The sequence below is a fragment of the Cygnus atratus genome, chromosome 21 (assembly GCF_013377495.2).
Source record: "Cygnus atratus isolate AKBS03 ecotype Queensland, Australia chromosome 21, CAtr_DNAZoo_HiC_assembly, whole genome shotgun sequence".
Classification (NCBI taxonomy): domain Eukaryota; kingdom Metazoa; phylum Chordata; class Aves; order Anseriformes; family Anatidae; genus Cygnus; species Cygnus atratus.
In genome coordinates, this window is record NC_066382.1 from 4,094,079 (window position 1) to 4,113,844 (window position 19,766).

Genomic DNA, 19,766 nt, shown 5'->3' on the forward strand with positions numbered 1-19,766 from the left:
TCTGGCAAAGGTGCAGGTTCTGGATAAAGCCCCAGGAGTGACTCCTGCTGCTCTGCAAACCTACCTCTACCCAGGTGCCGCTACACCACCGCTACTCCAAGCACCGCAGCTATGGGAGAAAAAAGCCAATTCCTCCCCATTCTGCTCCAGAAGGAACTTGAGACCACAGTGATTTTCCATCTTAATTTTCAGCCAAGTCTTTCTGCAGTGGAAGCCAGTGTATCGCATTGTACTGCTGGGCCCACACAACAGCTGTTCCTAACATATTCCTATTTTTCATCTCCTGACACTGGCAGTAAGATTGCTCCAAATCTGATCCTTAGGCAGGCTCCCTGTTGCTGCTGCTCAAGCAACTAATATTAACTCAGCTACAAGTCCTGAACACGAGGAAAATGCCGCCTCAAACCGTTCAAAAGATCCACCTGAGGCGTTTCAATAGGTGAGCTGATGTGACAAACACCTGTCCTTCTGTGTGAAAGCAGACTACACCTTCTGCCCAGGAGAACAAGGATGGAGCAGCATTATTTCAGCCCAGCCTGGATACATACCACCCAGCTGCAGCTGCCCACACGTACAAGTAGCATTTTAGAGAACCTACACCTGGAGAGAGCATTTACAACATTTACATCTGCACCAACACAATGAAATTTTAGTACTTGAGACATGCAGCACCTCAAAGAAAATCAGACAAGATTTTACCTCTTTAGTTTCCATGGTTTTTATTTGGAATTCATCTGTTTCGTTTCAGCAACGTTACTATACCACAGTGATCATTTACAAAAAAGTAATATAGAACTACCAGAGTCCCTAAGCCAGTGCTTTGAACAGCGACGGCAAAGAAAACTATGCCTTGTGGTGGAACAAACAACTGCAATTAACTCCGTTCAGATACAGCATAAACAAACCTAGAAATTTCTACACAAGAATAAAGACTACAGCCAGCTGAATCATCTCTGCAATTTTCAAGTACAACTTCATTTTGAGGAAGGAGTTAGCTGGCAGCAGCTGCAGGTCAGACCTTGAAACCTTACACAAGACTAAAAACCTTATGTGAACTTTGCAGTAATTAAGTGGCACGTCCGAGACGCCCAGAGGACACCGCAAGCTTCTGCTTCTGTCCTCAAAAGACCCAGATACTTGCTGACACCAACCCTGCTGGTTCTGACCAACACATAAGCTGCTGGGCACAGGCGTTAGCTGGCTGTTGGGGGTCAGGGGGGATTAACGAGATGCCAGGTATCTTAAGTCACCTGATTCACATTGCACAAGGAGAAGACAGGAGAGGAGCTCTGCAAATAAATCAGATTTACAGAATAACTGATCAGAAAGGTGGGAAGATAAATCTACATGCCACCGAGTCTAATCTCTAGCAGAGATCAGGTCTAGTTGCAAATTCAGACCAAGCTGCTCAGAGCTTTGCCCAGCTTCATTTTGGAATTAATTGTTGGACACAGATCCCATACAACACACAGATAACGAATAGAAAGAAAAAAGGGCAGCTCATTTTTAAAGAAGGACCTAAGTTCATTCCAATAAATGGGATTTTACACACACGAAGTTTTGCATGTGTATCCACATTTGTCTCCGACGGAAGTGGGGCAGCCTGCCCCCAGTACAATCCCAACTTAGATTAACAGCTAGCACACCGCACTGTCTGCTGAAGCCAGCTAACTGGTAGCTCAGCTGCACAGTTACTTTCAAAAGGAAACGTAACGTAGGAGTTTCTTACCTCCGGGCCTGTATACAACGTCATCCTCGGTGATGAAAGACGTTATTTCACCGTTGTCGGTTCTCTCGTATCGGGACTTCTTCTTGGGTGGTTTCTTCTTGCTTTTCTTCGTGGACTCCTCCGTGGTGGCGCTGTTGTTGTCGTTGTCCTCGTCTTCGCTGTGGTCGCTCTCTGCATAATTCTTGGCACCTCCTTCCAACGTACAGCTCCGCCGAGGACGCGAGTTCTCACTCTCCCTCACCTTGTCTCTCTTGTCTCGCTCCTTGTCCCGGTCTCTATCCCTGTCCTTCTCTTTGTCTTTGTCTTTTTCTTTGTCCGCTGTCATGATTCGCCACGTGCCTTCTTCTGTCCTCTCACGGCTGGGCCTCCGTGAAAGGTAGACAGTGAGCCTGGGCTTCAGTCTTCTGAATTTCTCACTCAAATCCAGGAAAAATTCAACCACTCCAACAACCCCAGCGTTTTAAAAAGGTTCTTGAAGGAGGAAGGGGGAGGAAAGAGGGGAAAAAAGCCCATGTTAATACTCAACATACTTTTAATTTCTGAAAATAAAAATTAAAACACAGAAAACCCCACATCCTAAAGCAATTTAGCAGGGAAAACACCAGACTGCAAAATACAAGACAGCCCTTCTGAAGCATATGCAGAAACGATAGCTTGATAGCTCCAAATAATTTACAGAAACTTCACAAGTTACCTCCACCCTCAAAAAGATCTCCCGGCTTCTTAGAAATTTACAAGTTCTTTTGTTCCCTCCAGAAAGATAATCATTTCCTTCAGAGCCGGCACAAGCAGCTAGGAAGTCCTCCCTCAACCCCAGATGCTTTTCCAAAAACAGCGTTAACCTGTAATCCAGAGATTACAGCAATGAATGAAATGGAAATAAATCACCCAGCAGTTACAAATGCACTCACAAAATTTGTTTTTCCGCATATCAAAGACAACTTTCATGCTTGCTTTACCAATGACAGAGCACACGGAGGTAGATTTTATAACCCATCAACTTTGCACATTCAGTTTCCTGCTGGAGAACAGAATGGGAAGAGATAATCCTGTGCTTTTACCTCTTTGATCGTTTAATCAATACTCGTAATGTCAACTGCATTATTTTTGCCTTCAATGCAAGTTTTAAAAAATTGGACTTGCTGTTGCAAGAGCATTTGCAAGCTTAGACGTGTGGGCCAGGATCCCCGAACCACAGCCCAGTGCCCCGAACAGCTGCCTGCCCATCTCCCTGCCCCAGCACCCTGGACCGAGCCCCCAAGAGACCCCCCTGTTGAGGCCAAACAAAAAGGTTCAAAAGCACCAGCCCCATTTTTCTTTTGGCTCAAAAGGGAGTTTCCTTAAAATGTCCTTTTGGTGCTCGGATCAAGCTGATCTGGACTGACAGGCTGCATGCTGCATCTTTGCGCGCCAGCCAGCAGCACAAACATTTTGGGAACCTTTTCCAGCAAGGTCTCTAACAGGTAAGAGATCGATTTGGCCTAAATCAATTCAGAGTAAGAACTGGGCAACCCATCACTCGGCTTTCAGCAGGAGAAAAAATAAATTAAGTATGACCAAAGAGAGAAGTACTCTATAAATAGTTCTTTGTCCCCCCTCACTTCCACTCCCTCTTTTTTTTTTTTTAAACCCTAAAACCCTGGCAGGGCTTGCAGGAAGCCAGTCACACACCCCTTCAGAAAAGACGTTGGATATCCCGATATTCTAGAATAGAACAAAGCTCTATCTTGTAGCTATGTTTTCCAAGAGACCCCATTACTATTTACTGATGAGATGCTTGAAGGAGTACAGGCCAGAATCATTAGGATAATTCAGGCCCATCTTACACCATGGATTCTACACCATGAGTAAAAACACTATATATGAGGCCTCTGAATTCATGTACAGAAGTACAAACCCCATTTCACTGCCAATGTGCAACTTTGCAGGAACCTGAACGAGCTCTTGTAACTGGAAATGACTCCACTGGACAGAACGCTAGAGCACTTCCCAGCACAGAAGTCAGGGACCTAAGGAGGTTGAATGCTCATCCATTAAGTATTTGAAACCACATTCCAGAAGAAAAAGACTACTTTGATTTTTAATAAGTCAGCCGAGAAGTCAGTGAACCTGTGTATTTGAAATTTCCTTCGGTGCTACCCAAATCCCAGGCTACGATATATTCCTGTCCCTGCTGACTCCTACCTCCAGCAATGGCAATAGCCAGAGAGACAAATTGCTTCTGCTGACACAGCTCGGGCTGGGGCTCAAATCTCTCAGGCATTTCCCGAACGAACCAATCATCCAGGTAAGAAATGATTCTATTTTCTTTCCTCCTCATAGCAGCTGCCATCGTCCCGATAACACACAAGGGGAGCCCACTGCGGCTCCAGGAGAGAAGCCCACAATGAACCTGTCAATTGCCGGAGAAGCTGCAGATAATAGTGATAGCGCCGGTCTACAGGGACGCAATAAGAAGTGCCTTAAATTTCTAGAGGCTACGAAATTCCCCAATAGCAAGCGTATTTTTTTCCCCTGTTGTAGATACAACAAAATTCACTTTAGAGAGTAAATAAATATTGTGAATGAAAGCTAATTACTTCCCCGAGGCAATCTAAAATTACAAGTAGTGTTATCTCAACCTATGTACACGAGATCTTTGTGCGGTCTGTAGAGCCTAGGAACTGAAGACTACAAGATACACCTATTAGGTTATTTCAGTGACCTCCGCGGACGGATAAGATGCAGCCACTTACAGCCACTCTCAGATACTTGCTCCAATTCCCAAAGACTCCATTTGTGAGTTAGGCAGAAAAATCTTCAGAGAATCTGAAGCCTAACAGGAAGTTCTCCTTTGCAGAGCTGTTCCCATCGCCTCTCATCTATCTTGCGGTATATCACTGCTGTCTCCTGTTTAACATGTAACATTCTAGTTTTGGTAATTTTGGAGAACTTGAGAGAAAGAAGCCAAGGAGCTAGTCCTTGTGTTTTGTGTTCAGTGAAATCAAGAACAAAAGTAAAATAAAGCTGATGGTAACTGACAGACAATTCACCCGTGTTAATTTTACCCGCATCTTGAACATCCTGAGGTCCTTCTTGCTTTACGTCTCGAGGAACCAGAAGTAGCGGTGTGAAGGATTTGGGAAAAGCAGACAACTTCCCTGCAAGCTGCCCCTGCCAGCCTCGGCTCTAGAAGAAAATTTTAAGCAAACCTCTGTACAGGAGCAGAGTCCAACCATGTGCCAACACGCCCCGACTGCACCCTGAGCTGCGTCTGGCTGGCAGGCAAATCACTTCCAGAAATAACACACCAAGTGCACTTCCCCTTGCTCTTCTCCCCATCTTCAGCATCACTTTTTGTGGGCATAGGTGAAGGCAAGCTGCTGGCAGGAGGAACAGCCCTGCACAACGCGCCAGGCCAAGTGCCACGGAGAAGCCTCCGGTGCCAGGGGTCAGAGGCGGCGGGGGGATGATTTCCAGCTCCCACCAGTAAAGGCGGGAACAAAGCGACGTGCAGCAGTTAACAGCTCTCCACATAGACTTCCGTCCTTGCTGTTTCTCTCAGATTAAATTCTAAGTACTTCAGTGTTTTTATTACTAGTCCAATTACCATGCTTTGGGTTTTTTTTTTTTTTTTTTTTTTTTTTTCTGCACAACCAAGTTCTGCACGGAAGAGTGACACCGAATACACAGACCAAACACCATGCTTGAGAAATCTCATCACAAGCATGGCTCAACTTCCCTACAGAAATAGTCTAGGAAATGCGATATACTTCATTAAAAAACCTCCATTTTCAAAAACATTACAGGATTAAACCACCGTCATCGTGGAACAGCGACTATTTTTGTCTCTCTAAGAAGAGAGCAGCCATCGAACCCTAGGAGCAGTTGCACAACCACTAGGAAAACCTCCAGCACGTAGCAGGACTGCCAGAAGAGCAAAAAAAACTGTTTTAGCAGCAACCACTAATTAAGTCATCGTTACCACACCAGCATTCAATAATTTATCATTTAAACAATGACCCGAACATGCTTTAAAGATTTCTGGACATATTTTGCCTCCTTGGTGACACGCATCATTTCCCACTCCTACCTGCCCACTTTTTATCCACTAACCCCAGGCCCGAAAACACCAACCTGGCGGACAGAAGCAGGCATCAATACGGAGATCTCCGCATTTAAAAGCTATCCTGCTGCCTGATCACCCCTACCCAAACTGTAAATGCTGTGCATGCTTACCTGCTGGCTCAGCATCCTTCAGAAATCACACACGCTGGGGAGGGTTGAGGACTTTTATCCTTCTATGCATAATTATACACGAATGAGATGGAGCCCATAAAACTAACGCTGTTACAAAAAACTAGGAAAATATTTTGAGCCTTGCTTTTTGTTTTCTAAAGTAAACTGGGACAATACATCACGTATACTGCCAAATACAGTAATTACACAGATGTTTAAATCCGGATCAGGCCATTAGAAGGAAATACATCGAGAATCTCAGTGGTTCTTGGCAAGTTCGGTAGCTTGGGTTTGCAGTAATTTTACTCCTTGGCAGCTCTTTGTTCGCACTGTACCAAACAACCACCAAAGTAGCTGCTGCTGTCATCGTGCTGCAGAAAAAAAATCAGATTACAGCCCCACAGGTTGAAGATTATTAACTGCCTTTGATACTGGTTTACTGCTTCATCCATAGGGAATTTCTTAGAGATAAATCTTGAAGGAAAGAAATAATTTACCTTAGAGGAACATTCACTTCTCAGTGGCTGAGACTGGTATACAAAGGAATGGCAGAACAGCCCTGGCCCCTCAGTTAATACAGTAAAACCTCAGGAAATAACGTTAGCCTCACTGCAATCACACTGTACTTTAATATATTTTTTAAATAATCTTGAGATTCATTCATTTATCCAAATTTATTATGTATGCCATGGGATAACCATCTCCATCTAGTATGCCATCAGTTGTTTCACAAAAGAAAAAGCTCTCCTAATCTGTTCTACATTTACAGAAGATGCCGCATGACAAGCAACAGCATATAAGCATTTAAGAGCAATGACAAGAGAAATAAGAAGCAAGTCCTAAAGTAGAGGAAACCCTTCCTAACAGCTCGTTTCTCTGATTCCAGTTATTAAATAATGTCCAACTGACAACTCATTCAAGATACCATCAAGCTTAGAGAGTGTCATTTCCATAAAATATCTGTGCAAGAACAACCACGATAAGCACTCAAGCACTACTGGAGAATTTTATTTCCTTGTTTCCTTCTGGCAGCAATGCCCCTAACTCCTTACTGCTCTTTGGTTCAGGTACCATAAAGCACACGAGAAACGCTTGGAAAATACAACAAAACGCAAGCAGAACGCACGCATTCAGGCCAATCTAAAAACTAATAAGATGAAGAGGGGGAAATTCTTTGAGAGCTCACAAGTCATTACTGTGCAGCAAGTCTTAAAACTCCTTGTCCTGAAAGAACTTCTTCCACCAGAAAGAGAAGCTGTTTCAATGCGCAGTGCCTTCCTTCCTCCACAAAGTGTCCGGGCTCCATTTAACACAACCCTGACCCAGCCTACACCTGAACCCAAACATTAAAGGTCCTTGTTATCTTCAACTGCTCAGAAGTCAAACACATGCCAGAAGTGTGTTTGCAGAGCCATTTGCTGCAGCTTTGTGCTCTCTGCTCTCCAGCAGCAATGCAGACACCCACAATTTCAGACCCTGACTGTTAAGATGTGCAGTCCTCCAGAAACGAACACAGAAACCAGGATGCTGGTAGGAGACAGGAGCTTTACGGGGGCCAGACACGATGAGGGAAGGTGGCAGTAAGCACCCCAAGCCCAGAAAAGTCCAAAAGCAGCTGCTTCAGCAAGTCGCAGCGCTTCCCCTACGGCATTTTGCTACTTGGTTTGGTACCCCAAACACTTTTTCGGTAGAAAAGGTGTTTAACACCACGCTGGTTTTTCAGACCAGTTAAAATTGTTCCAAGTCTCCAGGATGACTCCTCTGCCTGCACGAGTTCAAGAGCAAGGCTGCAGTGCAGAGGTGGGGAGAACTGCACCACCGTTGTCGTCATTTCAATGTATTTGAAGGCTGACCTGAATACTCACAGCATAGGAGGAAGAGCTTCAATTCCTATCCTGAGCATAAACTAACAGATTTGGAACTTTACAAGGGAGGACAGATGTGTCTCAGAAAGTCTCCTTTAGCTCTAGCAGAATCCAGAAGCAAACTGGATGGAAGCGTTTCCCGCTCTGGCCAGCGTGCCAAGCTTGTGGCTCTACAGAGCCAAGACACAACATAAATAGTACCAAAGTCAGTGGGTGTGCACTCACACTATACAAACACACAAACTGAATGAAAGTTATTGCCAGAGAATCTTACAGGAAGTCAAGCAGGCCCGATTTAGCCTTCATTTAAAGATCTCAAGTGCAGTTTTAATTTTCGCGTGACCACTACCACAAATGCACCCGGTCGAGTTTTTCCAGCATTTTACATCTTTCTAATCCAAGCTCCACTATCTGTCAAGATACAAATGCCTCCACGTCCTCCCACCCGAGCCAGGACAGCACTGCCCCCAAGAACTGAATTATCCCAGCCAGATCTGCAGCCACCCACTACAGGCAGCTCTACACACCTGGAGACCACTGCCAGAGCAACGGGCATACGTAGCACCTCTTTGCACGTTAATACCACTTAAGAGGTTTAAATACTTAAAGAGTCAGGTTTTAAAGATAATGTGAAAGCAAGCCCAACAGAAACGCTGTGAGAGTGAAATAAAAAGGCAACGGAGTACGCAGGGTAAGGAAAACCATGGAGGAGAACTCCTCTTCTTTAAGGCAGCCAGACAGATCAGTCTTTTAACAAGATTTGTTTGGTCATGTGTTGGCGGTCTTAACAAACACAACAGGACCATTCTTCTGGAAGCCTTCAGTCTCATACTGCAAGATAAAAAGGCACTGTGTTCAGCAAATGCCAGATTAAAGGAACTATGTGCTGCAATCGCTGGAACGAGAGCTCCTTCCACGGACTTGTTCGGATTTTCTTCAAGGAAGAATTTTTCAGGTTTATACACTTTTTTTGGTGCAAAGGACTAAATAAATAAGAATCAGCCCACAAAGACTCCCCCGTACATTCAGTAGGTTTGAAGGACTGCTTTAAGAAAAATCTTCAGGATCATTTGTGAAAAGGGAGCCTGACGAGGCAGCACTGGGAAAAGGAAATCTCAGCTGCAACAGCCAAACCAAGCACCCACAGTCACCTATATACAGCTCAAACTTCAAGATCCCACCTTTGGTGATAAAGCTAATTAACTGCATGGGCTCAACCTCCCCGTGGAAGCACACAAGTTTAACCTTTAAGCTCCAGAAAAGGCCAAGCACATCTGTTATCAACTTTCTCCCGCATTCTTCCCCTATCTTCTATTTGCTGTTGAAAATAGGAGTTGCAGACATGGAGGTGACAAAGTATTTTAAGAGTTCATTCCAGATACCCCTCAGAACAAGCATTCCCCCACCCTCACGATCTTTTGTAAGCTCAAGTTGGAGAGCCAGAGCCAGCAGCCCTGTGACAACACCGCACGGGTTGCGAACTCAAGTCAAACTCAATGAGAGGCCAGCATAGGAAGGAGAGAAGGAAAAAAAAAGATGCAGCAAGCTCTCTACCATTATAACCACGCAGCATTTTATGGAGGTTTTCCAGAGAGGTTTTCCCCAAAGATACTTGCCCCAAGTCTTGTAATGCAGATCCCGCTGAGTTTACCTACAGTACTTCCCGTCAGCTGCCACATCCCGAGCCCAAACACAGATAGGCTGCCAAAAAAAATTGAGAGTCAAGCAGTCCTTACTACTGCTGCACTAGCTGTTGTGCTGGTGTAATACCGCTGCTCTGTTAACCCTTTACTATGAGGCTCAACATTTCTTCTGTTCCTGATAATTACACCTGAAAAATTGAAACATGAAAGCTTGAGAGGGATCGAGTTGAGAAAAGGTTATTTCACTAAAAATTCTTCTGGCATGGTGCACAGTGACTTTTTTTTTAACCAGTATTTTGAGAAAACAATCTGGAAGCAGTTTCAAAAGATGTTAAGGAAGACCCGGTTATTAAAGTAAACACAGCCGCGTCACTTCCAGTCCTATTCTAACATCAAATCAAAAAAGAAAAATCCAAGCAACTCAGACAGCCCTGAACCAGCAGAACTCTTCCTGGCTGATGTTACTGAAAGTAAAACAATGTTTAGATAGCTAACATCTGTCCGGCTACCCCAAGCAGCAGCAGCACCTGCAGCAGACCTACCTTCTGTAGAACATGCAAGGCAGAGCCCTCGTCATCTATATTCTGTGAGCCAGGTGAGAAATCTCTTGGGTACAGCTATGCAGGCTTCTTCTATGCCTCTGACAACCTCCACATTACCAATTCCATTTCTGTAATAATTCCAGCACGGCTACAGACCACACAGAGAAGTCAGACTGAACCTAGCCCACAGGGAACATGTTTCTCCACCCCAGCACCCCAAGTGCGACACGTCAATGGTACAACCCTAGCTTGCCCTGCTCTGCCAGAAAGGGCACAGAAAAGCACAAAACACTGCTAACCACAGGGATGGTCAGGTTTTTGGTGCCCCCACCACATACCTTGTGCTCCAAGGCCCTCTCCTCCAAGGACCCTGCCAACGCCGCTGCCTTACCAGCTTTACAGTGGGGTGGGTGACGAGGGGTCCGCTGCCCGCTCCCGAATGCCCATGGGACCAGCCTGCACCCTCCTGCCTGGAAGCAAGTCTGCTACAGGCCTTTTCAGGAGCTCTTCCGAGTCTTTCTCCAATGAATGATACGCCTCTTATCAGTTGTCTTCCCTATCTCCTTCACTGCGCTTTGAGTTTACAATACAAACACAGCTCTGGAACACTTTGGCCAGGAATGGTCATTATGAGTTACATATTTACAGTTCAGAGCCCTTGTAAGTGCATGCAATTAAAAGCGTGTTTGTTCACTTTGAACTGCTCGCCACTAATCATCCCCAAATGGCCGCGGAAGCCAGCGTGCAGAGAAACAAACCGGCACTGCCTTCAGTGGCAGCTCGTGGCTGAGCAGCAGTCGCCACTGGAGGAAGGGCAGAAACCCAAGGTGCTCCTCACCGCAGGCAACGGCCTCATTTCCCCCCTCGCTATTCGCCAGACTTGACCTGCGAAAAGGAGAACAAAAGCTCTCTGAAGGCGTCTCTGAGCTGTGCCTTCCATCGGCTGTGCCCACAGCTTTGAGATCAGAGGCTGTGCAGCGCCACGCTGCAGCGCTCCCCCCGCACACCCCACCTCACACCGACACGACCGAGGTTCTGCAGCATCGTCCCGAGATCCAGGGCGAGGGGCTGTGTGACGGGCGAGTTACAGCTTAGGTAAGAGCCCAGGTCCCTGTCTTCTCAACACGACTGCTGAAGCTCCAAAACTTAAAGGAATGGGAGGAAAAAAAGAAGGAAGAGTGAAGGAGATTCTTCCCAAAAACAAAGCAAGATCTCACGCGACTAGCACGTTAGTTCTCTATTTAGCAACAGAAAGCGATAGTCTACTCTACATAGCTTCAGACTCACGCTTGCAGAGGAGGAACACATTTCACTTCATTTAACTCAAGAACATTTCAGGTACCTTAAAACCCCCTTGCAGAAAACGGCCAGCATCCCCTGGCAACTTCGAGGCTTTTTAAAGGCTGGAGCAGTGAAGGTTTAGGAGAGGAAAGGGAAATTTCACTTTGTGATTCTAAATGGCACAGGACAGGCAGAACAGTTATCTACCTGCAAGAGGTCCTGAATTCAGTGAGGAGTAAGAGCAACATTTTTATAAGACAGTCAGCTTTGACCACAGAGGCGGACTGAAGGACCAGGGGGAAATATAATAATACTCAGGGGGTAAGTCACTGCTCCTACCTCCCCAGCTGCTGTCCCATATTCACAACAGCCGACTGAGAAAGGCCTTCCGAAAACATTGACAGTTTTACACATAGGCTTCCATGAAAGTAATGCAATTCCACATAATTCCGGGGAGAAATGCAATTCCTTTAAGAGCAGCAACCTCAAATCGATAGCGTTAGAAAGTTTCTGTACTCCCAATAACATCTCGCAGGCTCAGATAAATGAGCTCTACTTTCTACCCTCTTTAATTTAGGGCTGTTCAGCTGCCTGCAGACCCCACACTGTGAGAGGCTGCCACCAGTGAAAAGCTCGGCCCGCGATGTTAAAACCGCTGAAGTGAGCCCCCCAGCATCTACCCCCGGTCACCTCACACCCACAGCAAGCAGCAGCAGAGCTGAGCAGACGGGTGAACCCTCGGGTGCCAAAATCCGGGTCCCAGCCCTCTGCATTGATCCACTCTACCAAGCCGTGACGCTCAGAACTCCTCTGGTGATTCAAAAAGGTGCTGGAATGGGTTCTACAGCTGTAATGCATGGCAATAAACAATGATCAACAGACAGTAAATACAGAGCCATGTATCGCTTCCCTTTCTCCAAAGTCATCCAGGCTAATGTAAATGATTATTACAATATAGGTCTGAGTAATGCAAAGTAGTAGTCCCATAACATCATTAAAAAAATAGGACTTCTTAAAGTGTTCCTACAATACAACGTGCTCCCTCACTTTAAAGGGCTGTTCAGGGGAGAAAAGGCCCAGGGGACCTGTAAAGAGCTACTGCTGTAACAAGAACTATTATCCAGGGAACGCAGTGTCGTCTGGAGCCAAGAAAACATCTGCATTGTAAGGCTGCTTAACAATATTTTTAAAGAGTTGAAAAGAATTTGCTGCGAAGCAGAGCAGATTTGGGGGAACATTCTGGTTTTATCAGCCACAGTTGCTCTACTTGCCTTCCAGCAACCAAGCCAGAAGTGGGTTTGTAGAATAACCAGCCAGCCAGCAAAACATAAACTAAAAGAGACAAAAAGTGGGACCAGGGTGGCAAACCTGGACCAGAAGCAGCAGCAGCAGCCACCTGCCATCACGTCACACTAGCCATGGGATCGAGCCATGCACCAAGAAGTACACCACGCCTCCTCCTGATAAATCATCGCGTACTGTAGGAAAATTAAATTGATGAGAGGTTTTGGAACAAGATGACAGATTCTCAGAAGGAAAAAGAAGGGCAGAACTTGAATGCCATTCATATGGATTCCTTGTGAGGCAACTCAGAACAAAAAAAAAAAAAAAAAAGAGATCTCTAGTCTGTTTACTACTATAGGTAAAATACAAGCACTTACAAATGCTGTAAATTCAGAGCAGGGAAGCAGCAAGACAGAAATCAAAGCATACAGAGAAATTCCTGGCACGCAACAGCAACACTGAAGAACACTTCCATGAAGTGGAATCACACCCCCATTTTACAATAGCTCTAATTTTAGAAGGAACACGTGACTGTCGGAGTTGCCAGTACATCACACACCTCTGCCTTCCTGCAAAGTCATTTCTTTTAAGAAAAATATGATGGCACGATACTGAAAACATTCACTGGGGTGTACAGATTTGAGTGAGACCATAACAACAAAGGTAACTGCACGTAGATCTCTACATACCCCAAACTAATTAACTTAAATTTCCATCCTGGTTTTTATTTTGGTACCTTCCTCCCTGACAATTTGGTAGATACATGTTCCAGTGTTGCATTCTCACCATACACCGCCCTGCCTCTTCTCCATGGGATCCTTCTCCCCTCTCCAAACCTCTGCCCTTCCCCAAGCCTTTCATCTTCTAAAAAGCCTCCAGAATATCTTCATTTAAACCACTCAAACTAAAACTAGAGCAGGTTATTTTTGGAAAAACCTTTCTTTGAGCGGCGATCAAAGGCAAAAATTGTGGTCTCGGGCCACATTAGCTGTTTCACTGCACTCCACACAACTGCTTAGCTGAATTACTCAAAATGGAAGAGTAACTGCAGGGTGGGCTGACTGACCGGACGTTTCCACTGAATCGCGGCCGTAATTAAAGCGATTTCCATCTAAAGAAAGCAGCACCCTGAGAGCTGCAGAGACCATCTAAAGGACTAAATAAAGCCCCACCAAATTCCACAACACTGGAATTGCAGGGAAATTCTGCTCTTTCCATCTAAAACAAGGGGGAAAATTGTACAAAGTTATCGCAAAGAGCAATAAACATTAGCAGGCCACGTGTTTGGTTGCCCACTGTTTTAAAACACTTTTACATAGGCATCTAGACAAACGAGCTTTCTGTCAAGAAAAACTGTCTTTCATTTCAGACAGTCTCATTTTCTCTGAGCAGCAGCTTATTGTGCTTAATGACAGCACAGACATCCGAATTTTCTTCCCGACAAAGCCTCTCCTCCCAGCACAGACGCACTGTTGTAATCAGGAGCTTAAGAGTGCTTATTCGCGTGTGAAATGCAGGCTTGATCTCTGCCTCGTGTTAGAGGCTGCCTCCAGCAAACGGTCAGCATATTCCTCATAATTTCGTAATACTTAACAACTGTAATGTATTAAATTACATCTCACTTCCTTTAGTGCATTTACGGAACACGGTAACAAACGCTTAGTATTTAAAGTAGTAAAACCTTCCTAGCGGAAGCGTGACCTTCGATCTCCGCTCGCGGACTCCACGAGCAGGTTCTGCTACGAGGCAGCAGCAACAGCACCCCAGGAGCAAACAGCACGGCGTGCAAGAGCGAACAAGGGCAAGCACAGACAGTTGGGAGACGGGTGGGCTGTTTAAATACAGGCTCACCTGCAGTAAGCCAGTGCAACAGCTCATTAGCGTGGGATATGGAAAGGTAAAGATCTCAAACCACGTGTTAAAAGCTATTTGCCAAGGGGGTCTGTGTCTCAGAGGTCATATGGTAGAGTTTTAAGCGATAAAGAACCAAAGCTGTCCATGTTGGCATCTGACTTCCAGCACAGCTGCACCCCAAAACCTTGCAGACATCCCTAAAGACGGCCAGCTGAGCTTGCCCCAGCTCACACCCAGCCCTGGCAGATCTGCAGTAGCCTCTGGTGCAGACTATACCCCGGAGACCCAGAAAAACAAAGCATACACCCACCTCCTCCCCTCAACTGCATCTCTACCATTTAAAACACAAACCCTACACTGCCTGTGCCTACAGGTCTATCACAGCAAACGTTGTCAGTACCCCAAGTCCCTGACTTTATCTTCTTGCCTCTTCAAACAGTAAGAACTCGAATCACCCCTTAATATTAAGACACGATTCCCTTGTTCAACATTTAATGTACAATTGTAATGATTTCATTTTAATCAAAGGGCCAGCCTCCTCCCACACCGCCATCAGCCAAGGCTGAACGTGTAGGACAGTAATGGCAGTGACCAGCTACTTATGAAATAGTCCATCGCAAAGCTTTAACACAAGACAGGAACCACACAAATCCCACAGACGATCTCAACTAACAGCAAGGAAAATTAACACATGTAGGTTGTCTGAACACAGGGCCATCAGGTAGAACAGATCAACAAAGACCATTGTCTGTAGTCATTTTTGGATGTTAAGTTAAGAAGGAGCAGTGCTTCCTCCAGCACCAGCAGCTCCTGCTTCAACTGCCCTCGCACAGCCGGCAGCTCCAGCCACCAACATGCAGGCACAATGGAGAAGGAGAATCCACTACTGACACCACAACTACACATTATTTTTGTCTTCTTCAGACAGACCACAGTAAGATTGTTTTTAGTTATATCCACCAAATACCAGAAATTACACAAGCAGGATATTCGAAAGGTCAGCCAACTTCTGAACCTGCTTTTCCAAAGCGTTTCAAAGATTAGTTCTCTGAATTCGGCATGCTCCAGAGACAGCAGCAGGCAGCAATACCTTATGGACCTATAGCCTGCAGTAAATGAACTGATTATGAGTCAATTATTGAATTTTTTTTTAAAACCTTTCAAATTCTCTATTAGGTATTTTCTACCCAGCAGCAACTTCATTGCTACGGAGCAGCATCCATTCTCATCTGCATTTAGTTTAACAAAGGGGCTGCTAAAACAGCCACCGAGCTCATTTCACCCCCGAAAACCACAGTAAGGGATCAGCAGCACTCCTGCAGTTGCTGGCTCCTCCTTTCAGTATTTCTCACCAGCATCACCCCGCTGCGGTGCAGACAGTGAAAACGCAGGTGCGCACAGGACCCCACAATGCCCACGCTGTCTCTGGTGAGGTTGGGCAAGGCTGAGCCCGACGTGCAGGTGCAGCAGCAGCTACCACCTGCACCGCCACGCGCTTCTCGGCACGTCCACGCAGGCAAACCCAGGCTGTTTGTAGACCACGTTCAGCAGCCCGGAGAGCTCCGACCTACCGCTGCTCCTGCCGGTTTCGCACTGCACATCACTACCAGGTTTCTATTTACTCAACAGCATCCGATACGACTTCTCACCCTGCAAGCTCGCAGGTGGTTTTTCTCTCAAGTCTTACTCACATTTCTGGAAGTCAGTGAGCGAGCTTGTCTGCTCCCCCTCCCCGCTTCAAACCTCCGCCTTTATGTATATATAGCATCAAATGCAACAGAAAAATTCACTCTCTCTGTAACCCTGTTACTGCTCCTGGGCAATTGGATTTCTCCTTAGGTCCGAAGCACCACACGTTCAGTGCGATGCATTATGGTTCAAATTAACAGCAGCCTCCCCTTGCTGCACGAAGGATTGCATCAGCAGTCTGCTGGCCACCGCTAATAAATCCACTTGAAACGCAGTTCATAACTGGCTGCATCTTTCATGAGAAAAGGATGAAAATATTAAGAAACACTCCGAGTGATTAGCCTGCTTCTAATCTAAAACAAGAGGAAGTGTTTTCAGGCTGCGTGAAATAACTTCTGACTTTGGTCATGCTTTAGACATTAATTTCTACTTCCAGTACTCTCAGTGCAGACTCTTAACTATTGTATGACTGAAGTGATGGCATCTAATGTAACAGGATGAGGCAATATAGTTGGATTAATGTATTTAGGTCTGATCCTGTAAGCTGCTGAGCACAGTGATTTGCAAAATTAGACCATAAACCATTAAGTGTAGAATAACTGAAGCAAACCCTTATTAAGCCACACAAGAATTTGTTGGCCTCGTTCACGTTACACATTACCACCACATCTCATCATTTGCCACCACCAGCAGTCGGGAGATGGCAGATAACACCCTCCCTAAATCTGGAGATACTCATCCTTCGCATACTGAACAACCGTCTCACGAAAGTAAGAGTCCAGAAACACTGAAAGAGAGGAACGAGGATGTGAAAATTAAAAAACTCCATAATTATATACTAACACCATGACATGTAAATCAAGACCACACAAGCCATGCATCATACCGAAAATACTTGCAAAACAGAGGTTGGTTTTTTCCCCCTCCAAACAAATAGGTATGAAATTCCCAACTCTATTTTCAGGGTGAAGTTTTAAGGTTAGACACCATTAACAGCTCCAAAACAACATCAGGTTAAACTGTCCATCTGCAGCCTGTGCTGGACAGGACGCTAGGCTGAGCAGAGCGCCCTAAGCTGCTCACAGCAGTGTTTAATCCATCTGTGACCAGGGCATGCTTTTTTAGACCTTCTTTATTCCACAGTAACAAACCAGGAGCACCATATTCTCCTTGTTCTTCCAAACAAAAACTTGGTGATCCTTTGTTGTACCGTCCTTGGTTCCCAAATCACAGTACGTATTACAAACGTTACAAAACCAAGTTTTATTTGTGACAGCCGACCTTGGAGGACTTGCACCTCTGAAGCTTCCATCACTCAGTGCAGCTGAGCAGCCAGCAGCCCGACAAGCAGGAGCTCAGAAACCATCTTCCACGTCCCAAAGCGCTCTCCTGCAACACCGACCTAGCCAGGAGCTGGCTTCAGAGCCACACTTACAGAACGCTGCAGAAGCGGTCGCACCAAGCGCCAGCAATTGGGACCCAATTAAATCCATCCAGCACCTCGGGGATCAGCCTGTTTTCTCCAGCAGTCCTGCAGCCTCTCCCAGGGGATAACACATACAGCTTAGGTGAGATTTATTACCTGCCAACTAGCTCCCAACACGCACTGAATTATCGTCTGGCCTGTGAATCAGAATGAGTCCTGGTACTAGCAGGCATTTCAAGAACTCTTCTGCACCTATTCTGAATAAAGAATCCGAAACGAGTTTTTGTGGACAGCATTTTGGCCTATCAGTGCATTCGATGCTAAGAAAGAGCAAGAGAAACTCCTACAGAAGGACGTTCATCAAGCCCTCACCCAAGGGGGAAGTGAAAACCTTTTCAGGATTTTACAGTGGCGCCGTGCATATTTCTCTTTCTTCCTTACCTCCTGGATGGGTATAACTCAATGGTATAACTTAAGGTAACTATTAAGGTATAACTTAATTCATGCTGTTCAGAGTTTTAAAAGCTCCAGAAAGGACTGGCTTTTTGGGGAAAATAAAAACCATGTACTCTCTCCCAAAACAAAACAAAAAAACAAGGCAAGAACTCAGAGGAAAGAACACTATAAATTCCAGACAGAACTGTTTTCCTCGCATATTGAGACCTATGTTTCGATATAAAAATCGACTGAAGAAATCACATGCACAATTTAGGCTGTAAGAGACAGGAAAAGGTTTTAAACACGATAACCATGGGGAAAGTTCCTCTTACTCATCATCTATCCACACAGGACTCCATCGCTTGTTTATCAGCTTAAGAAAAGCAGATAACATACTGCACAACTTCCACGGAAGATACTCAAACCAATCTGGAGCTACCAGCACATTTCAAACACACAGAGTGCATTACAAATTCAGTTTTGAAGCAAATGACACCAGTGGTTATGAAGCATGCCTGGCCTGGTTGGAGGCCCCTCGAACTCAGATATCCGTGACAGCAATGCAGCAACCACATTGCAGAATCTCACGTTTAATATTTTCAAGGGGTATTTCAGCCGCATCAGCGGTCTCCAGGAACCTTCATAAAGATGTAAGAGCACAGGAAAAGGTAGCCTTGTGTCTGGCGTGCTCTTCAGTTATTCAGCTGCCAGCTGAAGTGTTCTGAAGCAGCCCGGTAAGGACTTCATTTTTCAAGTTCAATAAAAGCGTGCGACAGAAGCCTAAGATATCAATTTAGCTTAAAGTCATGGCGCTGTGCTATCAGAGAGCCCTCGTGCACCGTTTTGGACACGCTGCGGCACCTGCACGATGCTGAGATCCAGCAGGATGCTCCTGTGACCACCACAGTGCCCAGGAACCTGAGGTCAGCACCAAATCGCCCCACAGCGCTGCACAGGTCGCATGGAAAGGAAAACGGCCTCAGGATTCCATTAACCTGACAGACAGCGTTTGTAAGTTGTCCCCAACAACTCCCTCTATTGAAATGAGCAGAGAGATAAGTACCGAGCAAAGGTTCTGCTGTCAGAAGTGTTGTAGTGCTCTTGAAATTCTAATCCACTGCCGAATTCCCACACGAGCATAAATATAACTATCTTGTTCCTTCACCTCTGGCATCTCAGATACTACAGCATGTCTTCAGAAGGAAACCGCTCAGCCCTAAGCATGGATTCCATAAAACATTATGACAAAGTATAACTTTATATAGCAGCATTTGGAAAAAAAAAAAGTCAAACTCGGTAAGCTAAACATACATCCCTACACTGTTCTGATTTACGTCGCTGTCTCCACGTTTTAAAACCCACACCGGGACTGCTTTTACCAACCCCGTAGAGGTCACACATCTTTCTAGGGGAAACTTCACATCCTCCCGGCCCCCAGATACAGGCTCTGGACCAGCAGGCAGGGGAACAGTGTGCAGGAAGTTACTGCTGGCACCTGCCCACCCTCGTTACCACCCTGGGGGAAGACAACCCCAAGCGGTGCCAGTACTCAGGGTGTGCTGTTAGATGCCAGGAAATCAGCAGCAGCCCCACGTGGAGCTGAACCGGCCCCCTGGCAAGGAGGGGACTGGTAAAAGGTGCACAGGCAACACACGCAATCCCATGGTAAGTCATTCCTAGCTGTGCCTTAGAGATCACAGCTCTGCCTATTTCAACATTGACAATATTTTAGTCATAAATTCTGTTGCTCAAAGCTGCCAGTTTCATTTGTGCACAAGTCACATTAGGCTACGTTTT

The 19,766-nt window shown here is 45.6% G+C and overlaps 1 protein-coding gene across 2 annotated transcripts in view; it reads right to left on the reverse strand.

Moving 5' to 3' along the window:
* The window catches only part of RERE (arginine-glutamic acid dipeptide repeats), a 232,765-nt gene that overhangs the window by 157,440 nt on the left and 55,559 nt on the right, over positions 1-19,766 (reverse strand). For both annotated transcript variants that reach the window (XM_035557534.2, XM_050714887.1), the window contains exon 2: positions 1,730-2,200. In XM_035557534.2, coding sequence (XP_035413427.1) covers positions 1,730-2,054 — 325 coding nt within the window. In that variant the 5' untranslated portion in view covers positions 2,055-2,200. The remainder of the gene's footprint in view (positions 1-1,729; positions 2,201-19,766) is intronic.